Below are 20,737 nucleotides of genomic sequence, written 5' to 3' on the forward strand. Positions count from 1 at the left end.
AAAGACTGTATGCTATTATTATTCTACTCACATGAAAGTCGAGAATAAACAAACCCATAGAGACAGAAAATAGATTAGTGGTTGTTTAGAGTGGGGGCAGGAGGATGAGAGAGATAACTAAAGAGTATAGGATTCTTTTAGAAGTGAAGGAAGTGTCCCAAAAGTTGGAACTTCCAACTTCCAAAGGAAGTGTTCCAAAAGTGTTGGAGTGTTGAACAGTGTTGACTGTGGTGATGGTTGCATTTATATGTGAATATATTAAAACAGATTGAATTGTACACATTAAAACATTTTTTTAAAGATTGTATTTATTTGAGAGAGAGATAGAGAAAATGACAGAGATAGTGAGAGAGAGCACGAGCAGGGAGGAGGGGGAGAAGCAGGTTCCCTGCTGAATAGGGACCCCATGTGGGACTCAATCCCAGGACTCGGATCATGACCTGAGCCGAAGGCAGACACTTAACTGACTGAGCCACCCAGGTACCCCAAATGTAAATTTTATGTGATATGGATTATGTCTCAATAAAGCTGTTTTTTAAATGGTATATGAGTAAGAGTGAATTCATATCAGTTGGAAAATACAAGTAGATGCTAATAGCATACCAGAAAGCTCAGAGAATTTTTGAGAAAAATGTCAAAGGTGGGGACAAAATAATGGTATGAACTCTATAAAACTGAGTCTCAGGTTTCTAAGGGAGATATATAAAAGTTGTAGAGACTCATCACTCAATAGAAGATGTGTGGGAGGCACTCCCTTAGCTTATTTTCTTCATCCCAACCACTTTTTCCTTCATAATTCACATAAACCATTGAAAGCTCAAAATTTTAGAGAAATGATTCCCCTTGCCAGTGTCAGAGTGGAAAACTCATGTAGCAGAGTATTTTAAGAAAAATATGTAATAAATTTTTTTATGTAATAAAATTTTAAGTCATACAGATTAATGCTAAGGAAAATGCTTTCATCAAATACAAGTGGAATTTAAAAAATATATCTGTTACCACTTTCTTTTGAAGGATTAGTGAAATAATAAGTGTGTCAAAATATTTGATTCTTGCCAACTGTTTCATTTCTATGACTATGTGAAATGAATGCCATAAAATACTAAATCATATTTTAAAACTTATTATTTATTTTATTTAACTATAATTTTCAGTTATATTCAATGATCTATAGGTATCTGATTTTTTAATGATCTCCCCTAAACATACTAATAAATGAAATTTTAACAAATTTGCCACCTGGGGAGAAATTTTAAAGCATAACTACTATCAAGCACCAAAAGCTTTAATGAAAAAAATCTTCCTCCCTATTTTTCTCAGAAGACCTTCATTACTCATTACTCAAATGAAATAATTGGCTTTCCTGAAAGAAAAGGTATTTAATAATCCTTGAATTACTGAGGGCTTTATATAAATCTGAAGGTCTAATAATAGATGGGATTCAGGCACTTGAAATTTGATTTCACACTGTATAGGAACTATGATGTATGATATATGTATCATATTAAACATTTCTACTTCTGCTTTTTCCACACAATGGACTGCATATCCCATCAATGATCTCAAGTGACTGTAATTGTTTTATTGCCCTCAAAATAATCTGCCAAATTGAATTTTTCCTCTATTTTAATCATTCTTCTCACATTTCTTTTAATTAGTGAACACAAAACTTGGTGCTTTTCTATCTAATTAATATATTGTTTTTAATTTTACAGCTTCTTAGAATAAGTAAATGCTTGGAGCTAAAGCTATTATATTAGTTTTAATGTCTTCTTTTTTGTCTTCCATTCCTAAATTGTTTCTCTTTACCATTCTTCTGTTGCCAATGTTAACAGTGTTAAGGTAATTCCACCCACATGGTTCACTCTAGAACATGACTACCTGCTCATTTCCTAACATTAATTATGTAAAATCCTACAGCACAACCTACAGTACATTATATGAGGAATTTCAACTATATGCTTCATCTATAAAGCAAGTCTATCAGTAGCTAAGTAATAATTATTTAAGAATAATGAGTTTTGAAAATGATATAACACTAAAGTTTACAGGAAATTAAAATATAAGAGAAAATCTTGAAGAAACAATGTACCAAGGTCATTATGTAAATCATAATGTTTAAGTGGCATAGAGTTTTCCATAGCAAACTTCATTAACAAGATTAGCTTCTGGAAAATTCTAACTCATTCATCTAATTACTTATGCAACTTTATTCCTCTTAAAAACTTGAATACAGTCCACTGTACAAACTTAAACTGAAGGTCAGAAGTTAGTCTAAGGCACTGAAATTTCAACAATGACACATAAAGAGCTTGAATTCACCACTGCCATCCTTATAGAAAAAAAGCTGAACAAAGTGAAAACCAATCTTCTTTAGGCCTATCAGAGACAGGTGAGATCACAGGACAAACTTCCACCCAGAAATCTAAAGAGACAAGTGAATACAGAGAATCACAGCTGTTTCACTGGAGCAGAAGGAACTAGAGTCACAAACTGATAGGAACACTTAATTGGTAATTTTGAGGAACTGAGGCTGAGTATGGATTACCACAAAAGTGAAACTTCTTGAGTTGCAGTCCTGATGGGCAAAGACTCACATTTTTGTGGATTTATTCTAGAAACCTCACCAGGTTCTCATGGTGAAAAGCCAACAAAACAAAATAAAACAAAACAAAAACAAAACAAAAACAAAAAAACAAAAAAACAAAAAACCTTCCCTCATGGTTCAGGCAGGAGGGGAAAAGTGACCATTTGATATATGCCCAGAGCATTCTCCATAACAAAAGCCTCATCTCCAAAGTTAAAGACTACCAGACTTTTATCCTATCCAAATGGAAGGGTGTTTCCCCAATTCTAGCCCCCTCTAACCAACCTGTCTCACCCAAGGGAAGAAAAATGCTAAGAAATACTTAAGAAGACAAAGTAGCACAGGTTCACTAAATGACTGAGATTTAATCTTAAGAACATTTCCCTTCCCACACACCTAACCACACACCAACAGGGCCCCAGTATAGTAACAGTGCATTAAACATAAAAGAACTGTGAGGCACAGATCTACCTAAGGAGGAGTTCTTGGGAAAACCCAAAGACAACAAAGGGGAATAAATAAGAACACTAGAGGAATGTGGAGCATCTCATGTGTATAGCTGCAGCAAACATTAAATACAGTGAGATTACCATAAAACTTCATATTACAGGCCTTTAGAAAAATTTCTCTTACCAGATTCATCATATCCAGCTTTCAACAAAAATTTCAAGGCCTGCTAAGTTGCAAAAAAAGCACTGTCTGAAGAACTAAAGCAAGCATCAGAACCAGATTCAAAGAAAACAGATTTTGGAAGTATCAGTGAATTTAAAATAAACTATGATTAACATATTAAGGTCTCTAGTGGAAAAATAGACAACATAAAAGAACAAATGGGGAAGATAACCAGAGAAATGGAAATGCCTAAGAAAGAATAAAAATGAAATAAAAATCACTGTAATAGAAATGAAGAATGCCCTTGTTGGGTTCAATGATAGAGTGTGCAAAGTCTAAAAATTAATGAGCTTGAAGATATGTCAACAGAAATTTCCCAAACTGAAATATAAAGGAAAATAAGAATTAGGAAAAAAACAGAATGGAATATCCAAGAACTGTGGGATAATTTAAAAGGTCTAACATATAGCTAATGGGAATACCTGAAGGAGAAGGGAAAGAAAACAGAACAGAAAGAAAATTTTAAGTACTAATGACTTAAGAATGTTCCCAAATTAATGGCAAACACATAAGTATAGACCCAGGAAACTTAGAAAACACCAAGCAGGATAAATACCAAAAAATTTATATCTAGGCATACCACATTCAAACCACAAAATCAAAGGCAAAGAAGAAATGTTTTAAAAAAGCCAAAGGGAAGAATAAATAAGAAATATCAGGTTCTCGTCAGAAACCATGCAGTCAAGAAGAAAGTGTTAAAAGAACAAGAGACAACAACCAAGAATTCTATATCCGGTGTAATTATCCTTCAAATGTGAAAGAGAAATAAAGACTTTCTCAGATAAAAACTGAGGAAATTCATTGCCAACTGATCTGCCCCATAAGAAATATTTTTAAAAATTTTCAAGGAGAATAATTATTATATGTGTCAGAAACTCAGATCTACATTTTAAAAAAAGAAGACTGAAAAGGAATAGATGAAGTCTGTTTATATTTTTTAAAATATGTGTAAGTAAATTACACAGTAAAAAAAATATTTAACATAAAATAAATGGCTATAGCCATTTAATTTTTAAGGGCAAAGAGGTCCAATATTAGATTATATTCCTTCAATGTAAATGCTACTGATCAACTCAAACTTTTGATAAAGATTGCTATATGCATATATATTTTCTCTCTCTCTCTTCTCTTCTTCTTCTTCTCCTTCTTCTTCTTTTTTTACATTTTTAAAATAAAAAATCTGAGAACTGGATTTGGCATAATGCCAGAAGCAGAGGTGTTAAAGGATTAGCCTAAGACTGAGACAAGAAGTGGGGACCAGAGGTAATGTTCTAATGGGCCTGAGTGGGAGTTCAAGACAACTTATGTAGATTTTAAGATGTGGGGGAAACACTCTAGTAAAGTTGATTATATTCATATTAAATCAAATTTTAAAAAATCACTTACCTCAAGTGAGTTTGTATTCAATTGAATACGAGGCATTTGAGCTGATATCAATTTACAGGAATATGCTACCAAAAGAAAAATAAAGATGTCACATATTTGAAGACTCAATGCCTTCTATGAGTTCATTTTTTTTAATTAAAAAAAATCTACTTATATTCTTTCTTCATCATACTCTATGCCTTATGACTAGGTCAAAGCCCAGTAGCTCACCACAAATACTGAGCAAGAGATTACAGAGGGAAAAAATTGAAACATTACTAGTTCATTTAAATCTTAATTGGCAACCTAAATAGAAATGGTTGGGAAGGTGCATATAACTAATGCCTAAATCTGTACTTTCAAATATCTGTGGATTTTTATTTTTATTATCTTTCTATGACACGAGATTCAGTTTGATTTATAACAATTCCAAGTCTTGAGGAAGCCAAGTTTTGTTGTATCAAGCCACTACATCAATAGTATTATGCCTACTATGCTAATAGAATCCTAGGTACAATTAAAGGAAATAAATTCACCCAATGCTCATAATAACGTTCGATGTGATGATCAAGTTAGACACCTCAGGAAGCATTTTCCAATTTTAAAACTTTAAGTCATTCTCACTTTAGAAATTAGACTAAGAATATTTTTGTAAATAGAGGATTTAGCCTATGAGGACCCAAATATACAAAATTATATCTGTATCTACAAGAATGAAACTATCTCTGAGATAGATGAGCCCTTATCAAAAAAAGTTTGAGTCTTTGTAAAAGCAGTCATTTTAAAGTTCTGTGAAGCAGAAACTGTGTTTCTGAGGAAACATCCACTAACCAATAACAAATCATCCAAAAATAGTTGCTTTCCTTTCGTCCCATAGGCTCACAGGGGCAATTTGAAAGCTGCTAGAGAGGAATGCCTGGGTGGCTCAGTGGTTGAGCATTTGCCTTTGGCTCAAGTTCTTGGGATCAAGTCCTGCATCAGGCTCCTCACAGGTCTCTGCCTTTCTCCGTGTGTCTCTCATGAATAAATAAATAAAATCTTTAAATTAAAAAAAAAAAAGAAAAAAGAAAGCTGCTGGATAAATGAAAGGAATTACCCTTGCTGTGAAAATCATGGAAAGTAGTGATTTGAGTGAGTATAAGAAGAGAACCCTGCAAATATTGAGCAAGTTAGGACAATATTTCTCTTCTTATAGATTCAGTTTTGTCCCTGGGAACTAAGGGCTGTCCTAAAGAGATGGTGTGCAGGTGTTTAATTCAGCAGCTATACACAAATCTGGGAGACAGCCCCCCGCCCCCAATCTCCAGAGTACCCTCCTCTCCCACCAGAATGGTCCTCTTGGCAAAGTTGAAAGTATGGGATCTCTCTTGTTCAAAAACGGGGGAGAACACAATGCCACTGCAGATTCTAAAATATAAAGCTTTTCTTTTCTTTTTTTTTAACAATGTTTTTATTTCTTTTCCTACCTAGAACAGCAAGGTTTTTTTTTTTAATTTTTTTTTAATCTATTTATGATAGTCATACAGACAGAGAGAGAGAGAGGCAGAGACATAGGCAGAGGGAGAAGCAGGCTCCATGCACCGGGAGCCTGACGTGGGATTCGATCCCCGGTCTCCAGGATCGCGCCCTGGGCCAAAGGCAGGCGCCAAACCGCTGCGCCACCCAGGGATCCCTAAAGCTTTTCTTTAAAAATATTTTGTACTTGTGAAACATAACAGGGGTAATGGTGATACAAAAAAAAAAATTACAAATTGCAAAAAATATATGGTTTTGGTGCCATAATCTTAGATAATGTGATAAAAATAAAACTATTAATGTGATATCTTGTTTGATCATAAGATTTTTATGCCTTACATTTCTGCAAATTCATTTATTCGATTGTCAAAACTTACAGTTTTAGCAGCTTTATTTTCAAACAACATATGTAATTAAAAGCAATGTAAGTCACTCTTGGAAAATGCAAGATTGTCAGTAATTTTTGACCATTTCAAATTTTGAACAAGATCTTTCTGATATAACTATTACTGGAGCTATTAAGATTTTTTTTTAGGCTGTGAGGACACTGTGATAAATTTCTGATAAATTATTTTGAAAATTAAATTTTTATACATTTGTAACTAATGATTTCTATGGGTCAAATTTTCTAAAACTATTCATATAAATCAGTTTCATTAAATTGGAACTTAAACCTAAATTTATACAATATCATTTTAACATTTCCTTTGAAGTTTCCTGAAACTTGTGGACATCATACAGAAAAGCAAAAGTAGCTTCATGATTTTTACATAATTCAAAATGCCTACTTATGTATTCTATTGAAAGCCTATCCAATTACAGGAAACAATCATTTTTTAAATGGTCTTCTTCATCAATTATTTGTTCATCTGATGCTTCCTATGTAGACAGTGTTTTCCCCCCACAGAATGTAATGATCTTTAAATTTAATTTCTATTTCAAAATCTGCGGATATTTGCTTTGCCTTATTGCAGCAGTATTTCAAAACCAGAGATTCTAAACTTTTCAAAGAATTCTAAAGATTTCCTGATACATTTTATTGCAATGTTCATGTGTCCACTTTTATTTTGTAATAAGTTACTGACAAAGTTAACTGCCTAATGCTGACAGTTTCTGTAGCAGCATCCCGGTTGGAGAGTTAATATTTGTGCCTGACACTGACAAACCAGCCTCCCACTGACCACTGTGGGTTCTGGTGCAGCCCCCATGAGGAATCTTCTCTCCTGAATCTGTTGCTGCTGCTTGCTCTATATAGACAAAGGCTAAAAGTCTCTATATATCATGATGAAATTCAATCAGTATGCAAGTGCTGAGTGCTTACTTGTACCCAGCATCATGGTGGGCGCAAAGGAAGATTTGCAATAGATATATGATAAGCCTCTTAAAACCTAAAGAATCGGGATCCCTGGGTGGCGCAGCGGTTTGGCGCCTGCCTTTGGCCCAGGGCGTGATCCTGGAGACCCCGGATCGAATCCCACATCAGGCTCCCAGTGCATGGAGCCTGCATCTTCCTCCGCCTGTGTCTCTGCCTCTCTCTCTCTCTCTCTGTGACTATCATAAAAAAAAAAAAAAAAAAAACCTAAAGAATCAAAGCTAATGCAAAAGAAAAAAATAGCATATTGGTAAGTGAAATACAATAACATAAATGCTGCTGAGTTTAGGAAGCAGCAGATTATGTTGAATCACGTTATCAGAAAGCTTTCAGAAGTTAATAGAACTAGCAGTCTTAGAAAATAGGCCAAAATGAAACAGCAGTCCTTATATAATCACTTGTGGCTATTGTCAAAAACCAGTCTTGACACACTGATTCCTAAAAGTTACCCTCCTGCCAAATCCTTAGTCAAATTTTGTTTGTAACCAGAATCAGGACTACCTTTAGTCTTTTAACTGCAAAAACATTAGCCAACTTGAGCTCCATGAGAGGTGATGGTAATTAGAACTGTCACAACATTCATAAAGGCAGCAGCCAACATTTTCAAAGCCCTCACTGTGCCCAATACTTTGGAAAAAATTTGACATACACATCTCATTTAATCATCACAACCACCAGAGATATCATGGTTATCTCAGTTTTACTAATCAGAAAATTAAGGCTGAGAAAACTCTACAGAAGTACAAGCTCATAAATATAGAGGCAAAAGATTCAGGTTCAAAACCGGGTCCTAGTTAACTCCAAAGTCTGTGATTTTCAACCACTATGTTCTACATTCTCTTCTAAAGGTGTAAAGATGTCAGCTCTCAGACATAGCTCAATCTTTTTATTTTTGAATTCATTTTCCAGACATTCAAACCATGAATGTAACACGAGAGCTCTCTAACCAAAGGCTATTGCTTTTCTTGGAAAAAGCTAGAGTTCAGAAAGCCCCTAAGAAACAAATTATGTCAGCACGGTCTTCGGTTTATACCAAGGTTCACTGATTCCATCTTCTAGCTGGTCTCTGCAGGGATGATAATAAAATTCGATCTGGGACCCAGGACTCCAAAGAGGTCAGGGGATTATAGACTGCTTTCCACTAACAGACGTGTTTTGCTTTGCTCTTGCAAAGTTTTACACGTTTGAGGCAACATCTCTGCATCAGGACATTTCACATCAGAAGACAGAATTCTCAATTGTCTTTAAAAAACTAAAAACCTAGGTCACCTGGGACTCATTCAGTTAAGTGTCTGACTCACAATTTTGGCTCAGGGTTGTGAGATGGAACCCCACATCAGGCTCCATGCCTATTGTGGAGCCTGTTTAGAATTCCCTCTCTCCCTCTCTCTGCCCCTCCACCCCCTAAAAATTTTTTTGTAATTAAAAAAATTTTTTAAATAACTTTTTAGTTAGCAGACACTCATTTCCAAAAGGCAAGGATGCACTGGCTGCCCCTTCAGGGGACAGTCCTCCCCTTGTGACCTCCCCCTCCAACATGTATATATTGCCCTTCCTCCACACATGTGCATTGCCCTTCACTCTTGTCCTGCCTGGTTCTTCCAGATATTTCCAAGTTCTGCTTTAGGAAACTAGAGAGATTGTTTCCTTTCTTCCTTTAAGTCCACCACAGTTACTAAAGAATTACTTTTGGAAATGACTGCAGTTCAATATAGCAGTTATCTAAGAATCCAGTTATTTTGAGCAAAGAATCCTTCAAGTGAATTATAGACTTCTGCTAACAAAAATAAGTCTCATTCAATAAGGATTAAAAATTCCCCTACCAACAATGACTGTGTCTCATCAACATTGGGATTCAATCCCGAGCTGAGGAGACAGTCAAAGGCTTAGGGAAAGTAAACAATCCTCAGGTTGTGGATCTGGAAAAAGTGACTAGGTGAAATTTAGGAAGGTGGTGAGAGAGCAGTTGTCCTCTCCTGTGGTGATGTCAGCTAAGTCCTTCACAGGATATACTCTGAGAATATACATCATATTACTGTGGTCACTGAGTTCATAGTTATCAAGAAACAGCAAGTCACACTAAAGCCAAAATATGGGAGAGCTGGCGAAAGGAGAGTATATGTGTGGTATGTTCTCAAAAATTGGCCAGGTGGTGAAATGAATGACTACCTCATGGTTGCACTCCTTTTTGTGAGTCCTTAATAATTATGTTAATATCTAGCATTATGAAGGACTTGTAAGTGCTTCATACCAAGCTAAGCTCTTCATAGGGATGACCTCAAGGCATCCTCAGAATAACCCTATGAGGTTAAAACTATTATTTTATCCCCATTCTACAGACATGAAAATTGATGCTTACAGAGGGTAAGTAGATCCTTCAAAAATAGCCAACCCTTCATTGACTATGTGTTCTCTTCCAGCTATACCCTATTTCTCTGCTCCTCTTCACAACAAAACTCTGACTCACCACACTCCCTCATCAGTGAGGCCTGAGAGATCAATCTACCAAATGTACCCCAAATTTAGTCTCTCCCTCACACTTCGCATTACATTCTAGTACAAGTCACCATCATCTCTTGTCTAGACTTTGATGAAGGCTTCCTACCTCATCCCCTGACTTCAATTTAGTCCAGTCTTCATACAATAGCCAACAAATATTTTTAAAACATAAATTAGATCCTATTACTCTCCTGCTTAAAGCTGTGTACATTTCTTATTGTGACCTGACAAGCTCTCATCTCCTATCTTCTCTGCCTTGCTCTGTACTCCAATTACTCTGGTTTTTCATTTGTTACTCTAGTATGCACATCCCCACACCAGGGCCATTATGCTCATTATACTCTTTGGCTGGAACACTTGTACCAGAGATCTTCCCAGTGCTTGTTCCCTCTTTCCACTTGGGTTTCAGGTTCAAAAGTCATCGTCTTAACAGGTGTTCTATTTGATTACCTTGTCTACCTCTTGCTATGTCTTACTGTGTTTTTATTCTTAGCACTGACTGCAATATTACAAAACACAGTGATTGGCTTATTAATTTTATCTTTTCCACGTGGACATAAATTTCATGAGGACAGATTATTACTCACATTTTCATTCCCAGCTCTTAGATTTTCCTGGTACCTGGCAAGTATTGATTCAATATTCATTAAATGAATGAAAGTAAACTAAATAGTTGGTGACAACATTTAAAGGGGGTGTCTGGTGCATCGTTTTATCATATACATTAATCTAACTGGAGCTGCTACCATGATGATTATTAAGAAAATAATAATTTCAATTCCTTCTATGAAAATTTGAATATTTGCAGCTAACAACTGATTTTTCAACTCTTATTCTGTATATCTCAACCCTAAGATACAATCATACAGTAAAGTTACAGGGGAAAAACAAAACAAAACAAAACAAAAAAAACCCAAACAAACAAAAAAAGTGACACTGGAGCTTGGAAAAAAACAACCAAATATTCTCACTAATAATCAAAATTTTTATGAATAAACACATATAATACAACGGTAAGTATATATGTTATAGGGGGGAATATGCCCTAACTTCTTCAAAGGAAAGCAACAAGAAACTACATATTACTCATGTAAGCATTCTCCAGTTTCTATTTCAACAATGTGAAGGAGACAGAACTGTTTGCTTTGCTTAGTTTGTTCAATTTTCCTGCCATGTAATGGCAAGATTCCATTGCACTCCGCTTTGCCAAAGACATATGAAACAATCACTTGAAGGAAGCTCAATCATTCCTTCTTGATACTAGGATATATATACCTGTCCAACCAGATTTTCTAAAACTTTGTATCAATTACCTATGTTAATTGCAGTTTCTTGTTTATCTCCTGTCAAGACCCATATTCTTATGTTTGCTTTCAGTAAAGTCGCTATCGTTTCTGGAACACGTGCTTGAAGACGATCTTCAATGGCTGTGGCTCCAAGCAGCAGAAATTTCTAGGTATTTTTTTGAAAAAGATATTTTTAATATTAGTTAATATTAAAAAATATTTTAGCATGGAATAAATAGGGCAAATTTTGACAAATGATATGCGGTCTACTTCTTATGTGAAGTCCCATACATGTTACCCACACACACATTTTTTCCCTAGTCTCTTCCATTGGTCTATTTGTCCCTATTCTGCTACAACATGAAGCAGTATAACATGACAGAGTAGACTCATGGGAGCACCTAGGTGGCTCAGTTTAGCGTCTGCCTTTGGCTTGGGTCATGATCTCAGGGTCCTGGGATCCAGCCCCACATCAGGCTCCCTGCTCAATGGGAGCCTACTTCTCCCATGGCCTCTGTCTCTCCTCCCCACTTGTGCTCTCTCTCTCTCTCAAATAAATAAAACCTTAAAAATAAAAATAATAATGTCTAACAGATTATAATTAGACAATTAGGTCTAGAGAGGTAAGCCTCTTTCCTTTATTAGTCTTTAAAAAGTATGATAATTCTCTGCCTCCTTCTACTTCTGTATGAATTTTGGAACAAACTGCTCAAGTTCTATAAAAATCCTGTTGGGAATTATATGTATCTCCAAATTATTTCCTGTATTACATTGAATTTATAAATGACTTTGGGGAGAATTGCCACATTTATTATACTGGGGTTTTCTATATATTGTATAAACCTATCCACTTATATAAGTCCTTACAAAAAAATTCATATTCTCTCCATAAGCTTCTTAGCACCAGAAAGTTTATAGTTTTTGTTCCTATTGTAAATTATTTCCCTATCACTGTAGATATTCCAACAGAAGCTCTACGGTAGATAAAGAGGTGTATATAAAGCATAAGTTGTTTCCCAGAAGCCAACACAAACTAAAGGTTCAAGGGGTTTTTACATTGCTATTTGTCGTTAAAAATGAAATTAAGAAATAAAACAAGCTGATTCTGTGCTGATAATTAGAATTGAAATAATTTGAGATACTATCATATATAAACTGTAAATTAAACTTTAAAATAACCATAAAATTTTTAGTCTTCCCAATGACCAGCTGAATTTTTAACTGATAAATATCCAAGTATACCAATCCTATTAGATATTCTTTAATTTTATTATTCTATTTGGGGCCATTTCTACTATAACACTTCCAAGTTATTTCTGTATTAAAACTTTAGATTTTAATGTAAAATTTTCCATAGCTAGCAAAAAGGTATTTTTAGTAATGATTTATGTTTCCATGTATGAAATATGGATTTTTAAAAGAATGATTTAAATATTTTCATGATAAAAATACATGGCTAATTAGGAATAAAAGGGATCCCCTTCCTGATTATGTTGGAGGGGGAAGCAAACATTTTGAGATACTCCCAGATTATTCTGCTCTCTTCACAAAGGCCTTTACTCAAAGGAAACTATCTTATCAGAGGCTTATCACCTTGGGCTTACCAGAGCCTTCCAAGCTAATGTAGGGGAAATACTCATCTCTAGCACCTTCTAGTTTTTGATGTGGGGGAAGAGAAATAACATAACTCAGGTTCCCAGAAGTCTGAGATCTAATCATAAGACTATAAAATAATTCTCCTCTCCTTCACCTTACCACATCACTGTCTCTTTCATGAATATGGGGGACTGCCAATGAAAGAAGTGTAAGACTCAGACTCTATTTAAGAAGGAGTCTCTAGGGAAACCTAAAGACAGCAGGAGGATGAAAACAAGGACACTAGACACAAATTTAACCTCTACTACCACAGATCCAACAAACAGTAAACAGACTATTTCTAGTCAGAGAAACATGAAACTTCAACCAAAAGCCCTATTTGCCTCATTCCTTTTACCCAATACATCATGTGTGGCTTTCAACAAAAAATAACAGGGCAGCTCAAGACAAAAATCAGTCTGAACAGACAGAGCAAGTGTCAGAACCAGACTTAGATATGACAGATATTTGGGAATTACCAGACTAGAAATTTGAAATAACTATGATTAATATACTAAGGACTCTAATGGTAAAAGTGAACAACATGCAAGAACAGATGGATAATATAAGCAGAAAGATAAAAATGCTAATAAAAAAATCTAAAGGAAATGTTAGCAATAAAAAAAAACACTGTATCATAAATAAGGAATGCCTCTGATGGGCTCATCAGTTGCCTGAACAACTGTAAGGAAATAGTGGACATGAATATTTGTCAATAAAAACTTCCCAAACTGAAAAACAAAGAGATAAAAAAATGAAAAAATAAAATAAAATGCCAAAAACTGTGGGGCAGAGCGGCCCCGGTGGCTCAATGGTTTAGAATCACCTTCAGTCCAGGATCAAGACCGGGATCAAGGGATCCCGAGACCCGGGATCAAGTCCCACGTCAGGCTCCCTGCATGGAGCCTGCTTCTCCCTCTGCCTATGTCTCTGCCTCTCTCTCTCTCTCTCTCTCTCTCTCTCTCTCTTTGTCTCTGTGTGTGTGTGTGTCTCACAAATAAATAAATAATAAAAACAAAATCTTAAAAAAAAAGAACTGTGGGACAATTATAAGAGGTATAACATATATGTAATGAGAATACCAGAAGTAGAAGAAAGAGAGAAAGGAACAGAAAATCCTTGAAATAATTATTGGTGAGAATTTTCCAAAATTAATGACATATATAAATCCTTAGACCCAGACCTCAGAGAACACCAATTATGGTAAATACTAAAAACTGACATCTACATATTTCATGTGCAAACTGTTTTCCAAAGAAAATCTTTTTTTTTAAATAATAAATTTATTTTTTTTTTGGTGTTCAATTTGCCAACATACAGAATAACACCCAGTGCTCATCCCGTCAAGTGCCCCCCTCAGTGCCCGTCACCCATTCACCCCCACCCCCCGCCCTCCTTCCCTTCCACCACCCCTAGTTTGTTTCCCAGAGTTAGGAGTCTTTATGTTCTGTCCAGAGAAAATTTTGAAAGAAGCCAGAGAAGGGGGGAAAAAACAAGTCTTACCTATACAGGAACAAGAATAGTAACTACATTGGACTTCTCTTTAAAAACTATGAAAGCAAGGACAGAGTGGAGTAAAATAAAGTGTTAAAAGGAAAAATACACCAAGCTAGAACTTGTGTCCAGTGAAATTATTCAAGTGTAAAAGAGAAATATATCCTTTCTCAGACAAACAAAAATTGAAGAAATTTGTTGCTCACACACCTGCCTTGCAAGAAATGTTAAAAACTCTCCAGGGAGAAGTAAAATGATGTAGGTCAAAAATTCAGATATTCATAAAGAAAGCCATAACATCAAAGAGGGAATTGGTAAAGATTAAGTAATATCTTTTTTTTCTTATTGGCTTAACATATATGGTTTAAAATATAATGTAATAATGTATTAGGTGATTAGGGTTATGAACAAATGCAATGTATGAAAGCAATATAAGAGATAGGAGGGAGGAATTGGATAAACTATCATAAGGTACCCGCCCTTCCCATGACATGGTATAGTATTATGTAAAAGTGGACAATTTAGTTGTAAAAGCAAATTGTGAACTCTAAGCCAACCATTAAAAACATTTAAAAAATATATAATTGAAGTGCTAAGAAAGGAGAGAAAGTAGATCATTAAAACCAGAGAAGGCAAAAAAAAAAAAAAAAGCGAAGACAAAGAAAGAGTAAGAAAATGTTACAAATAGAAAATAGTTATGAATATGAAATATATTAACTAGTAATCACTGTAAAAATGTATGGTCTAAATATACTAATTAAAAGACAGAACTGTGAGTGGATTTAAAAAAAAGACTATGTTCTCTGTAAGAAACGCACATTAAACATGAAGAGACAAATAGATTAATAATAAAGGGATGGAGAAAGATACACTATACTAACACTAATAAAAGAAGCTGGAGGAGCTATATTAATTTCAAGACAAAGCTGACTTCAGAATAGGAAAATTATCAGGAATAAAAAGAGGCACGGACTAATAATAAAGGAGTCAGTTTTCTAAGAAAACATGGTAATCCTCAGTGCACCTAACAACAACAGAGCATCAAAGTATATTAGACAAGAACTCGTGGAACAGCAAAGAGATGAATGTAATCTTAATAGGTGAAGACTCCAATACCTCTCTGTCAATAATCAACAGATCCAACAGACATAATCTGTAAAGATATAATTGAACAGAACAGAGCCATCAATTCTTTACATGTAATTGACATTGAGAGAATGTTTGTTCAACAGCAGAATACACTTTTATCTCAGGCTCACATGAAACACCAAGATAGATCACGTTCTAGGCCATAAAGCACACATTAGCAAGTTTTTTGAAAAATAGAATTGATCAAAGTATGCTATCAGGTCACAATGGAATTAAACTAGAAATCAATAATAGAAAGATAGCTGAAAGAGTCCCAAAATATCTGGAGATTAAGCAAAACTATTTCTAAATAACACATGGGTCGTCAAAGATGAAGTCTCTCCAAAGAAATTTAAAAATATGAACTAAATATGAACTGAATATGAACTAAAATATGAACTAAATATGAACTGAATATGAACTAAAATATGAACTAAAATAAAATTAGAATGCAATTTATCAAAATTTGTGGGAACCTAACACTCATTAAGTTTTAAAGTTCCTAAAAAAAAAAAAAAACTCTCAGGAAACCTAGAACAGGGGGAGACTTCCTCAACTTGATAAATAACACTTACTAAAAAACCTATAGCTAATATACTTAACGGTGAGAAACTAGATGCTTTTCCTCCTTAAGACAGGGAACAAGGAAAGGATGTCCTTCTTAACACTCCAATTCAACACCATACTGGAAGTTCTAGCTAGTATGATAAAATAAGGAAATAAAATGTAAAAGGATTGGGAAGGAAGAAAAATGACTTTGTTTGCAGATGGCATGATTGTTTATGTAGAAAATTCTAAAGAATCAAATGTAACAAGTGATTTATAGCAATGTTATAGGATAAGTGGTTAATAAACAAACATCAATGAACAATTGGAATTTGAAATTAAAAACAATACAATTTACTTTAGCATCCAAAGGGGGTTTATAAGTATAAATCTAACAAAATATTTATAAGTTATATATGAAGACAACTACAAAACTCTGATGAAAGAAATCAAGAGGACCTAAATGAATGGGAAGATACATCATGTTCATAGATAAGAAGACTTAGTATTGCTATGATGTCAGTCCATATCAGTCTTAACAATCACAGAAAGTTATTTTGTGGATATCAACAAACTGATTCTAAAGTTTTTATTGAAAGGCAAAAGACTCAGTTTAGCCAAGACAATACTGAAGAAAAGAACAAAATCAGGCAACTGATATTACCCAACTTCAAGAGTTACTATAAAATAATAGTAATCAAAATACTGTAGTATTGGTGAAAGTATAGACAAATAGGTCATTAGAACCTAAAATAGAAAATCCAGACAGAAATAGACCCCTACAAATATAACCAATCTTTGACAAAGGAGCAAAGGCAAGTCAATGGAAAAAATATAGTCTTTTTCAAAAAATAGCACTAGAACATCTGGGCATGCACATTTAAAATATAAAATGAATCCAGGAGAGTCCAAGATGGTGGAGGAGTAAGAAACCTTAGTTTCACCTGGTCCCAGGAATTCAGCTAGACAGCTATTAAATCATTCTGAACGCTTGTGAATTCAACCAAAGATCTGAGAAAAGAATAGCTACAACTCTACAAATAGAAAAGCAACCACTTTCTGCAAGTTACATTCTATCCATTCATTGTATTTAGTTTTACTTTTGTATATATATAAGCTCTTCTTTCTTTACAATTTTGGGATGTCGTTTCTTCTAACAGACCAAATATACCCAGAATCTAGTGTATGGCTCTGTTCTCTTCACCTGTCTGATCATATTCACTTTCTTTTCTTCTTCCCTTTTTTTTTGTTTTTTTTTTCTATTTTGTTAAAATCTTTTAAAATTTTCATCTTTACAATTACATTCTAGCCTATCAATGTATTTAATTTTATTTTTGTATATTATATATATATTTTTTTCTTTCTTTACAATTCTGAGATGTAGTCTCTTCTAACAAACTGACCAAAATACACTCAGAATATGGTATTGCTCTGTTCTGTCCACCTGTCTAGTTATATTTCTTCTCTCTTTTTTTTTGTCTTTCAATTTTCATTTTTACAGTTACATTCTATCCTTTCATTATATTTAATTTTTTATATATATCTAAGTTTTTCTTTTGTTACAATTTTGGGATCTAGTTTTCTAACAAACAGGTCAAAATACACCCAGGATCCAGTGTATTGCTCTAATCTGTTCACATGTCTGATATTCTTTTTTGTTTGTTTGTTTCAGGTCTCTTCTAATTTGTTTAGTGTATATTTCTCTGGGGTCATTGTTGCCATCTTAGTAGTTTATCGTCTCATTCATATATTCTTCTCTGAACAGAAAGACAAGATGGAAAAACTCACCTCCAAAAAGAGAACAGGAGGTACTGACTGCCAGGGACCTAATCAGTATGGACATAAGTAAGATATCAGAACTAGAATTCAGAATAATGACTATAAAGATATTAGCTAGGCTTGAAAAAAGCATAGAAGACACTAGAGAATCCCTTTCTGGAGAAATAAAAGAACTAAAATCTAATCAAATGGAAATCAAAAAGGCCATTAATGAGATGCAACAAAAAATGGAGGCTCTAACTGCTAGGATAAATGAGGCAAAAGAGAGAGTTAGTGATATAGAAGACAAAATGATAGAGAATAAAGAAGCTGAGAAAAAGAGAGATAAACAACTACTGGATCACAAGGGGAGAATTTGAGAGATAAGTGATACCATTAAGCAAAACAATATTAGAATAATTGGGATCCCAGAAAAAGAGGAAAGAGAGGGACAGAAGGTATGTTGGAGCAAATTATAGCAGAGAACTTCCTTAATCTGGGGAAGGAAACAGTTATCCAAGTCTAGGAGGCACAGAGAAGCACCCCTTAAAATCATTGAGAATGGATCAATAGCCCAATATATAATAGTGAAACTTGCAAATCTCAGAGACAAAGAGAAAATCCTGAAAGCATCTCAGGACCAGAGATCCACAACCCAAGTGAGTAGAAACATTAGACTGGCAGCAGACGTATCCACAGAGACCTGGCAGGGCAGAAAGAATTGGCATGATATATTCAGAGTGCTAAATGAGAAAAATATGCAGCCAAGAATACTTATCCAACTAACATGTCACTCATAATAGAAGGAGAGATAAAAATATCCAAGAACAAACAGAAACTAAAAGAATTCTTAATCACTAAACAAGCCCTGCAAGAAATATTAAAAGAGATACTTTAAGTGAAGAAGGAGCCCAAAAGTAACATAGACTAGAAATGAACAAAGACAATATATAGAAACAGTGATTTTACAGAAAATACAATGGCATAAAATTTGTATCTTTCAATAGTTACTCTGAATATTAATGGGCTAAATGCCCCAATCAAAAGACATAGATTATCAGACTGGATTTAAAAAAGCAAGAACTATTGATATGCTGTCTGCAAGAGATTCATTTTATATCCAAAGACACTTCCAGATTTAAAGTGAGGGGGTGGAAAGCCATTTATCATGCTAATAGACATCAAAAGAAATCTGGGGTAGCAATCCTTATATCAGACAAATTAGATTTTAAACCAAAGACTGTAATAAGAAATGAGGAAAGACACTATATCATAATTAAAGGGTCTATGCAACAAGATCTAACAATGGTAAATATTTATGCCTCTAACATGGGAGCAGCCAATTATATAAGCCAATTAATAACAAAATTAAAGAAACATTGATAATAATGCAATAATAGTAGGGGACTTTAATACCCCCCAGTCACAGCAATGGACAGATCATCTAAGTAGAAGATTAATGAGAAAACAAGGGCTTTGAATGACATACAGGACCCGATAGACTTTACAGATATATCCAGAATATTCTATCCTAAAGCAAAAAAAAAAAAAAAATACACATTCTTCTCAAGTGCACGTGGAACATTCTCCAGAATAGATCACACATTGGGACATACATCAGGTCTCAACTGGTACCAAAAGACGGAGATCATTCCCAGCATATTTTCAGACCACAATGCTTTGAAACTTGAACTCAGTAACAAGAGGAAATTTGGAAAGAACCCAAGTACATGGAGGGTAAAGTGCATCCTACTAAACAATGAATGGGTCAACAAGGAAATCAAAAAGAAATTTTAAAAAATGCATGGAAACAAATGGAAATGAAAGCATAACTGTTCAAAATCTTTGGGATGCAGCAAAGGCAGTCCTAAGAGGGAAGTATATAGCAATATATAAGCCTTTCTCAAGAGATAAGAAAGGTCTCAAATACAAAACCTAACCTTACACCTAAAGAAGCTGGAGAAAGAACAGAAAATAAAGCCTAAACCCAGCAGGAAAAGAGAAATTATAGAGATTAGAGCAGAAACCAATGAAATAGAAACCAAAAGAACAGTAGAACAGATCAACGAAACTAAGATAATTAATAAGGTTGATAAACCCCTGGCCAGATTTATCAAAAAGAAAAGAGAAAGGACCCAAATAAATAAAATCATGAATGAAATAGTAGAGATTACCACCAACACCAAAGAAATACAAACAATTATAAGAACATATTATGAGCAACTATATGCCAACAAATTAGGTGATCTGGAAGAAATGGATGCATTCCTAGAGATGTATAAGCTACCAAACTGGAAACGGGAAGAAATAGAAAATCTGAACAGACCCATAACAAGCAAGGAAAGTGAATCAGTAATCAAAAATCACCCAAGAAACAAGAATCCAGGGCCAGATGGCTTCCCAGGGGAATTCTACCAAATATATATATATATTTTAAATTGGAGTTCAATTTGCCAAAATATAGCATAACACCCAGTGCTCATCCCATCAAGTGCCCCCCTCAGTGCCCATCACCCAGTCACCCCAACCCCCCGCCCACCTCCCTTTCCACCACCCCTTGTTTGTTTCCCAGAGTTATCTACCAAATATTTAAAGAAGAATTAATACCTATTTTTCTGAAGCTGCTTCAAAATATAGGAATGGAAGGAAAACTTCCAAACTCTTTTTATGAGGCCAGTATTACCTTGATCCCAAAACCAGACAAAGACCCCAGCACAAAAAAGAATTACAGACCAATATCTCTGATGAACATGGATGCAAAAATTCTCACCAAAATACTAGCTAATAGGATCCAACAGTACATTAAAAGGATTATTCACCATGACCAAGTGGGATTTATTCCTGGGCTGCAAAGGCTGTTCAACATTCACAAATCAATCA

General features: G+C 34.6%; 1 protein-coding gene across 1 annotated transcript in view; it reads right to left on the reverse strand.

Moving 5' to 3' along the window:
• LOC121497691 (phospholipid-transporting ATPase IB-like) overlaps positions 1 to 20,737 on the reverse strand; it is a 176,956-nt gene that overhangs the window by 76,758 nt on the left and 79,461 nt on the right. Inside the window, exons 22-23 of the mRNA XM_041767439.1 lie at positions 11,324 to 11,462; positions 4,646 to 4,710 (exon numbers count right to left, since the gene is read on the reverse strand). Coding sequence (XP_041623373.1) covers positions 4,646 to 4,710; positions 11,324 to 11,462 — 204 coding nt within the window. The remainder of the gene's footprint in view (positions 1 to 4,645; positions 4,711 to 11,323; positions 11,463 to 20,737) is intronic.

The sequence above is a fragment of the Vulpes lagopus genome, chromosome 8 (genome assembly GCF_018345385.1).
Source record: "Vulpes lagopus strain Blue_001 chromosome 8, ASM1834538v1, whole genome shotgun sequence".
NCBI classification, from domain to species: Eukaryota; Metazoa; Chordata; class Mammalia; order Carnivora; family Canidae; genus Vulpes; species Vulpes lagopus.